Source organism: Rattus rattus, chromosome 2 (genome assembly GCF_011064425.1).
Source record: "Rattus rattus isolate New Zealand chromosome 2, Rrattus_CSIRO_v1, whole genome shotgun sequence".
NCBI classification, from domain to species: Eukaryota; Metazoa; Chordata; class Mammalia; order Rodentia; family Muridae; genus Rattus; species Rattus rattus.
The window spans coordinates 93,925,868-93,937,289 of NC_046155.1; the positions used below are offsets into that span (position 1 = coordinate 93,925,868).

General features: G+C 39.9%; 1 protein-coding gene across 1 annotated transcript; it reads left to right on the forward strand.

The window, feature by feature from the left end:
- Window positions 1–2,915: 2,915 nt before the first annotated feature.
- On the forward strand, window positions 2,916–3,392 carry LOC116893947 (60S ribosomal protein L23a-like). Its single transcript, XM_032895662.1, has one exon. It carries the CDS (start codon window positions 2,916–2,918, stop codon window positions 3,381–3,383), a length of 468 nt encoding a protein of 155 aa, XP_032751553.1. The 3' UTR covers window positions 3,384–3,392.
- Window positions 3,393–11,422: the final 8,030 nt, after the last annotated feature.

The following is an 11,422-nucleotide window of genomic DNA, read 5'->3' on the forward strand; positions in this document are numbered from 1 at the left end:
TGGAGGGTACACCCGTGACCTAGATCTTGATGCCTTCAAATCAAGATTTATAACTCTGAGCTCCTTCTCGAGCGCTATGTTTGCTTGCATGCTGCCATACTTCCTGCCATGATGATAATGAACTAAATCTCTGAAACTGTAAGCTCCAATTAAATGGTTTCTTTTATAAGAGTTGTTTGGTCATGGTCTCTCTTCAAAGCAATGGAAATCCTAAGCAAGGCACACATATGTATACAAGTTGATCTGCACACACTCATGTATGAGCATGCATGTTTGCGTGCGCACACACACACACACACACACATGCAGAGACAGACAGAGAGAGAGAGAGAGAGAGAGAGAGAGAGAGAGAAACAAAAACCTTGATGCCTAGAATTGAATTTATATGGTTCTTTTTGCTTATAGCACTCAAAATATTTCAAGCATATGTAGAGACTGAATAAAAAAGAAGTGATTTACATTGTCTACTCCAGAAAAAAATTAATATTGAACTAAGGAAAGCATTGGAACAGTTGGTCTTGACTTTGGTGATGATAGACAGAAGTCTTCAGCAGAGAAGGGAACAGACTTGCTCAGTGGTAACTGATCCCACAGTTCTAAGGCTCAGCAGGAGGTTAGGCAAGAGTACCTTGATGGTGCTCTGTGAACAATGCACTGTAGACTACTAGATGAGCACATGTATTCATTAGTCCAAGGTGGTATCACTGGACTCTTCTGAATGCTTTCCTTAAGTTATTCCATTACAGTTAGGTTATTCCAGTAGGTCTCAAAGGCACTTTTGTGATCTAAAGGGAAGTGATATCAAGCAGTTACCACAATGCCTCCCCTGCAGGCTCAGTAAGAATTAACAAGAAAAGAGTGAATTGGGCAGAGTGGGACCACTGATGAGAGCGGAAACAGTGATGAGGAGGGCAGCTCTGAGCACTGAAGTAGTAGAGAAAGTGGCTCTTGGTGTGGAAGGTAGAGGCCAGGAGAGTCCAGCTCACTACACCCTTGCTGGATCTGTTTCTACTTGTCAAAGTAAGGAATCAGATTAAATCAACTTAGGATTTTTAACAACCAGACCAGTACTTGGTACACAGTATGTATATGGAGCCTCCATGGATTGGGGTATGTGCTGACTTTCTTTTTACTTTTTAATGTGAACCAGTAATGATTCTATGAAGACTCTCCTAGACTCCTAAGAAGAAATGAAATATTTGAGGACTTCACCATTGTTAGCAAATAGGTAGAGAGACAAGCAGAGCTTTCAAATCACAGAACACCAAATGAAGATGGACTACAAAGTTCCATCCTGAGGTCATAGCAAGCAAGTTGGAAAGTTGATGGTCGAGTCCTTGAAAACTTAAGGTGTCTCTCAACAGACAATCAAGGTAGTGTTTGAAAAGACCAAATCCGTGGGCAAGCGATGCCAGGCTAATTGTGAAGCCCCAGTGATGGCAAAAGATGCCTTGGCTAACGATCTTTAACTATGACATATTTCTCTCTCTCTCTCTCCTCTCTTTCTGTCTGTCTGTCTGTCTGTCTCTGTCTCTGTCTCTCTCCTCTCTCTCTCTCCTCTCTTTCTGTCTGTCTGTCTGTCTCTGTCTCTGTCTCTCTCCTCTCTCTCTCTGTCTCTCTCTTCTCTCTGTCTCTCTGTCTCTCTGTCTGTCTCTGTCTGTCTCTCTCTCTCTCTCTTTCTCTCTCCCTCTCTCTCTATCTCTCATGCAAACAAATTATATATGCCTGATTTTATTCTCCCTTAGATTCTGAGGAAAAGAAAATATTTCCCTTAAGCCAGGAATGGTTATTAGCACAAAGTAGTCCCCTGTGAACAATTATGGAATCAGTAAACTAATGAATGGAGACAGTAGGACAGCTCATCTTTGACCTTAGTCTCACTGAAGTGCTTACAGGAAAAGAATATATCCAGAACACCACCCTGAACCAAGCCTACTAAAAAGAATCTTAGTTCTTGCAAGATACCAGCCAATTCACAAAGGAATCCAAAAGTTAAATGACTTCTTGCCTTCTTGACTTGTTTCCTATCTTTCCTAAGTTATAGAATATGGCAAAATTCAGGGATTAACTAATTTAGTATTATAGAGAAGAACAGACAGATTGAAGATATTACACAGATTTACTTAAGTGCAAAGCCTGTTCTCTGTGATGGGTTAGAGAGTTCAAACATGGCACTTCTGACTTTTTTATGCCCCAGGTACACAGATTATTTAGAGTCATTTCAGATAAGGATCATATCTAGTACTACCTGTCCTTTGAACATGGCTTGGTGATTCTATATCCAGCTCTTGTTATGGACCTCTGATCAAGAGTTGAGATCAGGCCTAACCTTCAGTGCATGTGCTTTTATGGAACTCTAATAGCACTAAAAGAAATACAGTGCTGTTTCCATTAAGTAGAGAAGACATTGTGAGTCAGAAATCACTCAGTACTTTAGGGTCACTCTGTGTTAAATCAGAAAGGCCTAGAGTTGACCTCCAGACTTCTATCTCCTTACTCAATGTCATCTCTATGGGCTCTCAGCTCTATTAATCCCCCAAACAGAATAAATCTTACAGGATGGGAGTGTACTTGCTGTGGAGACAAGCTATCTTTACTCTTAATCCTGACTCCAGCATCTGCTGCTTGTGTGACCTTGCAAAAATGATTCCGTATCTCGGAGGCTCAGTTTCCATTCCCATGTAATGAGAGAACTAATACCTACCGCACAGAGTTTCTGTGCAAATTAAATTAATCTGTGAATTAATTAACTTATCCCCCCACCTTGTTCCAAAAAAGATTCAAGGTGGCTCACAAGGACATGATAGTATAATTTAGGAATAGGGGAGAAAAGAAATAAGAGCAAGACAGGCAGAAAGGGGAGTCAGTCCAGGGCAATGGCTAAGAATAGGTGACCTCCTGGCCTTTTCACCAAGATGGCACCGAAAGCGAAGAAGGAAGCTCCTGCCCCTCCCAAAGCCGTAGCCAAAGGGAAGGCTTTGAAAGCTAAGAAGGCAGTGCTGAAAGGCGTCCACAGCCACAAAAAGAAGGTCCGAACTTCACCCACTTTCCCGTGGCCCAAGACCCTGCGTCTCCGAAGGCAGCCAAAATATCCTCGAAAGAGTGCACGCAGGAGAAACAAGCTTGACCACTATGCTATCATCAAATTCTCACTGACCACCGAGTCGGCCATGAAGAAAATAAAGGACAACAGCACGCTTGTGTTCGTTGTGGATGTTAAGGCCAACAAGCACCAGATTAAACAGGCCGTGAAGAAACTCTATGACATTGATGTGGCCAAAGTCAATACCCTGATAAGTCCTGACGGAGTGAAGAAGGCATATGTTCGCTTGGCTCCTGATTATGACGCTCTAGATGTTGCCAACAAGATTGGGATCATCTAAAGTGAGTCCAGATGGTTAATTCTAAAGATATACATTTTTTCCATCATAAAAAAAAAGAATAGGTGACCTGTTTTTTTTCCCCCAAAGTTGTCCTGTAGCCAAATCCTAAAAAGCAACTTTAGCATCTACAGCATTTGCCATACAAATGTATGACTAAAAGGGACATCTTTGTTCATGTCTAGAACTGGTTTCAAGTTTCTACATCTGAGATATAATGTATACTTTTCTAAGTCTCAGTTTCCAGGTACCACACTAGATGGTGGTGACCTGTGTAGGATAGACAAGCAGAATCCCTCCATGAAAGAGAACATATCTATAGAATGGACCATATTAAGGAATATTACCTAATAATATAATGTATAATAAATCTATAATGGCTATGTCATTATTTTTTCTATGTACTGGGAATACACAGTCAAATATCCCTACCTATATTCTTGATGAGGAGAGTGATGTGAAGAAAATTATTCAGTGACATAGATATACTTTATATTGACAAGAGAAGGGTGAAAAATGGTGGTCTAAAAAGAATGGACTAGAGAGACATCTATGAGAGAGTGATCTGTGGATCAAGACTTGAAAGGAGACAAGGAGGGAGCAATGGAGGGGCAGAATAAGGTCACAGCCAAAGGTTAACGGGAGGAGTCTAGCAAAGTCTCCTTACACAGTATTATGACATTTGTTTCCTGTAAGAATAGCAGAAATTAGACTTAGACCAGATTGGAATGATGTATAAGACTTAGGTGGTTCAAAAACTTCAGAGAAACAATAAGGAGGATAAAAAACTTGCAAGTCCTACAATGAGTCACATTCTCAAAGTTCTACAGATTGAAAGACAGTAAAGACAGAAATCCCCCTGCCTTCTCTTGTGCTAAAAAAAAAAGAAAGAAAAGCCTAAGCATAATGTCACTGGGCACACTGACTGGGACTCTGTGTGATTAGATCATCCTGAGTCATGTACCTAGCTCAGTGCTCTCTTCAGCAAAATTGCTCAGAGATAGAGAAAAGGGAGCTGATATGACTAAAACCATAGATATTGAAAGTATTATTCAAAGTAAATGATTCTCCCTAAGATAAACAGTTCATCAAAAGCAGAAGTTACATCTTTCTATGACACCAGAAATAATGAACTTACTTGTTAATTTGACAGATGGATATAAGCTTGGGTGGTTCAGTTGTTGTACTGATTCTCAAAAGATGTTTTGTGGTTTCCCTTATCTACACAAAGATCATTCTTTTCGCTGCCATGCACACCTGATGATCTTGTGATCTTGTATCTAGAATGCTTTAGGCTTACGATGCTGAGTGGTCTGCTATGATTTCCTCCCTCCTTGTAGTCCTTAGAATATTCTATGGGATTTCAAGAAAAAGCTAAAGAACAGACAACAAAAACAGAATAGAAATACATATTATACAGTAATTCATTCATTAAGTTTAATCATGGTCATCCTAAAGATAAATATCACCATAATTGAAAACATATAAAAGATAAGTGAACAAATTATACTGTGGAGAATGGTGTGAAATATTCTTAATAAAGTAGTTGTTGATCCTTGAGTTTATGATAAATTTTTAGGGGTATTTCTACAATGTGCTTATTTTAAGCAGTGTTGGGCTATGACCTTAAGGATGTCTGCATTGTTGTACACTTTAGCCAAGCTAAAGGAATAGGATGGCAAGATTCTGGGTAGGGAAGAAAATGGTACCTGAATTCACTCAGAATACTTTCAACTTTCTACGTTTGTCTTTGAGATGCTTTCTTATCATGTCTTCTCCCCCTGGTTGAGACAAATGCACTGCCTCCTTCATGGGCTTTTATGTTCATAGGTCCTCTAATGGCTTCAGGTCTTATAAGTGCCAGAGTATTGTAACCCCCTGTGATGGTTTGCATATGCATGGCCCAGGGAGTGGCACTATTAGAAGGTGCGGCCTTGTTGGAGGAAGTGTGTCACTGTGGGGTGGGCTTGCAGACCCTCCTCCTAGCTGCCAGGGGTGCTCAGTCTTCCCTTCAGTGAAAATGTAGAACTCAGCTCCTCGTGCACCATTCCTGCCCGGATGCGGTGATGCTGCCATGCTCCCGCCTTGATGATAATGAACTGAGCCACTGAACCTGTAAGCCAGTCCCAATTCAACGTTGTCCTTTATAAAACTTACTTTGGTTATGGTATCTGTTCACAGCAATAAGACCCTAACTAAGACACCCCCTTTTCCAAAACTTTTGTAAGCAGTGACTTTCTCTCCCCAACAGAAATCTCTACTTATTTCACAAGTGGAAATTATATCCATATCTCACTGGTACAGTAACTCATAAGCAAAGCCAAGCAATGGTGGCGTTTCTTTTACTCAGCCTAAATTAGAGGTGCTTGATGACATTTGTCTTTACTACCCAAGCATCTTGCTAATACTCAATCCCCAGCCTATAATGGTGTGTCTCCAACTCATCTCCATTCCTCATTACTTAAGATTTCCTCTTTAGTCACTAAAACCTCCCATGAAAGTCCTACCTGCTAGAGGAGGTTTTGCCAGTTCTAGTAGCCAGAAACAGCCTGCTTCCTCTGGACCCAGTGCTCTTAGATTTAACTTTTGCCATGACATTAACTTCTACTTTGGGTGACTTTTTGTTTGACACATATCTTATGCTCTTTAATTAACTAGACACATGCCTTCTTGTTAATTAGAAAGTTAGATTCATGCCTTCAAGTCTTTGCTTTCCAACAAGAAACTGACTGGACTCCTTGCAATTATGCGGCATTCAGAAACTAGAAGTTGACCAAAAGAATGATAAATGGAAAAGGCAGTGGACAGCTGAGTGACATTGTTTTAGTGCATCCTTATCAAGTCAGCTAACATTTATGGAAGACCTGTATACAACTAATTTTGAAGGGTGCTAATTGTTCTGGTGTCAGATGGTCATGTCCTACACAGCCTAGTTCTATCAACCTCACAGGGTCAACAAGGAAATGAATAAAGGACAGACACATATATACATTACAAAAAACAAACAAACAGAAAAACCAACTGTAATCAGGTGAGCTATGCTTTCACTGATAGAAGATACCTACTCTTAAGCAACCCTGATTCACATTGTATTTATTATGTGTAGCAGAGGATGGGATAGGAGGAGTTAGCTTCAGTAGGATGTCTCTGTGAGCAGTCTTAGGCTGTAAACATCCAGAAGGAGGAAGCTGCAATTGCTGTGCTTAGGCATTTGCAAACACTCAACTTGCTAGCACTGTCAACATCCTTCTGACAGGGGACGACTTCAACAATTCCAAACCTGTCCCTATGGAGAAGGCTTTGCTATTCCAGTGGACCCGAGGCATTGAGTCCCATACATGGTCATGGCCAGGCCAACAAAGCACATTCCCTCAGAACTTCATCCACGTTTATAATTCAGTCAGGGCTTCTTCACCTCTGCATATCAGCTGAAAAACATGTTCATTGATCATATAAATCTGTGGAAACAGTTCCTATTGATTGATTTTATATAGAGAGAAATACATGAGGGATAAGCTTGGGATAAATCTTTAATAACCCTCCCATGGTGATTTCTACAACACTACAGTTAATTCTTCCTTTTTACTAATCTTCACAGTAAATTCAGTGCTGTATGGAAATGTGTGCAATGTATACTCATTTACACATGTGTGCAAATGAGTGTGTATGGGTCTATGTGTGCCATTGTGCATAATACTGAGGTTAAAGAACAACCTCTGTGTCAGTCCTCACCATCCTTCCTTGGGACTGGGTCTCAACTGTTGTATGCTGCTCTATGAGACAAGCTTGCTGACCCGTGAACTTCTAGGTTACTCCTATCTCTGGCTCTCATCTTGCCATAGGAGTACTGGGATTTCAGATATGCTATGATGCCTAGATTTATATAGTCTGGTCTTTTGTGCCAAGCACTTAACCTACTTAACCTACTGGGCCATCTCTCCAAATTATGACTTCATTTTTGTACTTTTTTATAATAAACTCAATTTAAGTTGCAGTTTGTGAACATATAGTCATATGAGACCCAATACAACCATAAGTGATATATATATATATATATATATATATATATATATAGAGAGAGAGAGAGAGAGAGAGAACAGAGAGACAGAGACAGACAGAGAGACAGAGACAGACAGAGAGAGAGAAATAGATTCTAGTTACATAAGTTTCTACTTCCATGGCCGACCTGAGTGATGGGCATTGGGGTTGAAAGTTCTGGCTGATTTGAATTTTTCATTTCTGCTTATTGCCTTTCATTCTCTCTCTCTCTCTCTCTCTCTCTCTCTCTCTCTCTCTCTCTCTCTCTGTGTGTGTGTGTGTGTGTGTGTGTGTGTGTGTGTGTGTGTGTGTTGTGTGTGTGTGTTGCTGTATTATTTGGACCCTGCTAATAGCTAACTTGTCCCGAAATTCATGTTCAGGAGACACTACTTCAAAACATGTTTCACTCCTAAACAATCTGTGAAGGAGAGAGGGGAAAGCTTTTGTGTGTTTAATAGGTAAGAAAATTGACATTTCAAAATCCTAAGTCAATTGAAAAAAAATAAATGAGTGAATGAATAAATAAGCAATGTGTAGAAGCATAAATATAAAGGCTGCATAAACTAATTGAAGGATGTGTCAAATCTTATGTAGCACCAAGGTAGAAGGCTAGGAAAATACATACCCTCTGGGACTCTTGGAAGCACTGATTTAACACACTACCTAGAATATTTACCATATGAGAAATATAGGAAAGAAGACCCTCCTAGGTAAGCAGCAGCCAGCATCATTTAATACAATTGGAAAACTGTGTCAGCCAATCATTATGGTATGTTTCCTCAGTTCAACTGGCATTAGGAGGAAACTTCCAGCTCTAAGTTTCTCCCCAGAGAGGAAAGGGAAAGTCAAGCCACATATCCAACACATAGACTTCAGGGTGGGTTGTTCGATAGTTAGAGTTTAATTCTAGAGGCCTGTTTATAGCAATGTGTGTTAAACTTTTGCAATAAATCTGAATTTTTGAGGAGATAAAATTCATGCTTGTTTGTTTGCTTATTTGTTATCAGAATTAAAAATATATTCATTCAAGGGCTAGACAAATGGCTCAGAAGTTAACAGCATATACTGTTCTTAACGATGGCCCAAGTTCAGTTCCTAGATCCACTATTAGGCAGCTCCCAGCTGCCTGTAATTACAACTCCAGTGAATTTTAGCACTTTGCCCTCTGTGAGCACCTACCCTCATGTACACATACCCACCCATGAAATTAAAGAAAAAAAACCCCATAAAACTAAGTAATTTTAAAATGTGATCTATACTGTTAACAGTCAGGAAAATGTCAATGAAGACCATGAAGAGGTGTTAACTGATACATAAAATATTAGCAACAATTCAGAAATCTGCTATTCCATGAATTAGAATAGGCTTAATTCCACCCGATTCGTACTCATGCTGCTGTTGTAGAGAACATTGATGTAATGATTTGCAACACAATTTGACAGCACTTCATAAAAAGATTTGCATTGTGTAAAAATCCAGCCACTCTGAGTGGCTAAGCATTTGTTTGCCAATAGGCGCCAAAGCACATGTACCATAAAGAGAGTGTAAGCAGTGTTGTCAATTACAACAGCAAGGCAAAACAAGCTACTTGCCTATCAAGGAGAGAATCATCTTATAAACTGTATTTCCTTCATAGAATGAGAAATAATACAGTAGACAAAACAAGACATTTGCAGCTACTGCAATAAAATAAATATTTCAAGAACACATTGAATAGTTTTTACTACATTACATTTTATACAGCATAGATAAGCAAACCTCAGATATTTATATATGATAGCATTTATTTTTTAATTAATTTAAATAGAGTTACATATGTTACCCCTTTCCCTTCCACCCTCCAATCCCTCACATCTCCCACCTAGTACCTCCTCAAATCCATGCCTTTCTTTTTCTTTCATTGTTATTGATACACACACACACACACACAAATATTTATAAATATATCCTGCTCAGTATTGTGTGTGTGTGCGCGCACGCATGCCCGTGTGTAACTTCAGAAATAACCACTCGATACTGTGTAACCAATTAGTGTATTCATCCCTCTGAGGATTATTTATCCTGCTCTCAGCTTTACTTAGGGATCTGTGGTTATGTCTATAGTGGAACATAAAGAGAAAATTTCCATCCATGCTATCATGTATATTGGTTTTATACATGCTCAGGACTTGAATAATTTACCATATTGTTGAGATGCATTGGTGAAACTCCCCTCTCATTTCTAGGAGACATAGACTCACAGCAGACTTTCTGGTCCTCTGACTCTTAGAATGTTTTCTGCCCTTGTTGTAGATGTTATCAGTTCGGCCTGAGCACGCCATCATGATCACTTGTTCTCTGCATTTTGACCAGCTGTGGGCCTCTGTTATAAAGAGATATTTCTTTGCTACCCAGTCAGTTGGAGAGAGTATGGAAATCACCTACTATTAAAACGGTTTACGTTGATCTGTGTCTTTAATTTCATTAGCAAGACGTTGTGAAATTAGGTTCCTGTTTAGGATTTTAATGTTTTATTTTCTCCCCTTTTACTGAAAATATTTTTTTTCTCACATAATATATCTTCCAGGTTTTTCCATACCTCCCCTCCCATACAGATCTTTCCCCAGTCACAGAAAACAAACAGATTTCTAAGGTACAATAATAAAATGAGGTTGGGGATTTAGCTCAGTGGTAGAGCACTTGCCTAGCAAGCACAAGGCCCTGGGTTCGGTCCCCAGCTCTGAAAAAAAAAAAAAGAAAAGAAAAAAAAATGAAATGAAATAAAATAAAATATGACACAATATAGCAAATATAGTAAAATACAATCCAAAATAAAAATAATTAAATATAAGCTCACAGGATCCAGTGGGTATGAAGTAACTGAAATAGCCAACAAAGGGAAGAGAGATCCTGTAGAGACCATACCCAGAGGTTAGGCACAGCCACCCACCCATCCCAAAAATATTGACCCAGAATTGCTCCTTTCTAGAGGAAATGGAGGTACAAAGAGTGGAGCAGAAACTGAAGGAAGACCACCCAGAGATTGCCTCACCTAGGAATCCATCCCATCTGCAGACACCAAACCCAGACACTCTTGCTGTTGCCAAGAAGTGCTTGCCGACAGGAGCCTGGTATAACTGACCTCTTAGAGGCTCTGTCAGAGTCTAACCAATACAGATGTAGATGCTCGCAGCCAACCATCGGACTCAGCATGGGAACTCCAATGGACTGAAGGAGCTGAAGGGGTTTGTAACTACATAGAAAGAACAATATTAACCAACCAGACCCCACTCCCACCCCCACCCCCCCAGAGCTTCCAGGGACTAACCACCAACCAAAGAGTACACATGGAAGGACCTATGGCTCAAGCTGTATTTGTAGCAGAGGATGGTCTTATCTGGCATCAATGAGAGGAAAGGCCTTTGGTCCTGTGAAGACTCATGCCCCAGCACAGGGAAACGCTAGGGCAGTGAGGTGGGAGTGGGTTGGTGGGTGGTGAAGCACCCTCATAGAAGCAGAGGGGCAGAGGGATGGGATGGGGGGTTGTGAAGGGGATACCATGAAGGAGAATAACTTTTGAAATGTAAATAAATAAAATAGCCAATAAAATTAATTAATAAATAAATAATAAAATATAATACAATAAGATAAAACAAAAATAACGAATCAGTATAGGACAATGAAAATATACAGAAAGAAAAGATTCCGAAGAAAACAAATAAGAAATAGACACAGACACAGAGACCCACTCATTTGCATATTTAGAATTATTTCGAAAACTGGGGAAAATCTTTTATAGTGTGCAGTTTCTACTAACCAGCTTTAAGCTCTGGACAGACTGCAATACCAGCTACCACCCTGGTTGTACACACGCATTATCTTATTCTTAATCTGCTCTTTAGCCCTATGGCCAGGGCACTCAGTGGTGGGCTTCCCGTGGCTAACACGCCCTTACCTTCACTCCTAGCTCAACACCTCTAAATATACCCTCAGCTTAGTTACTCGATTACTTTCAGTCCTAGCTC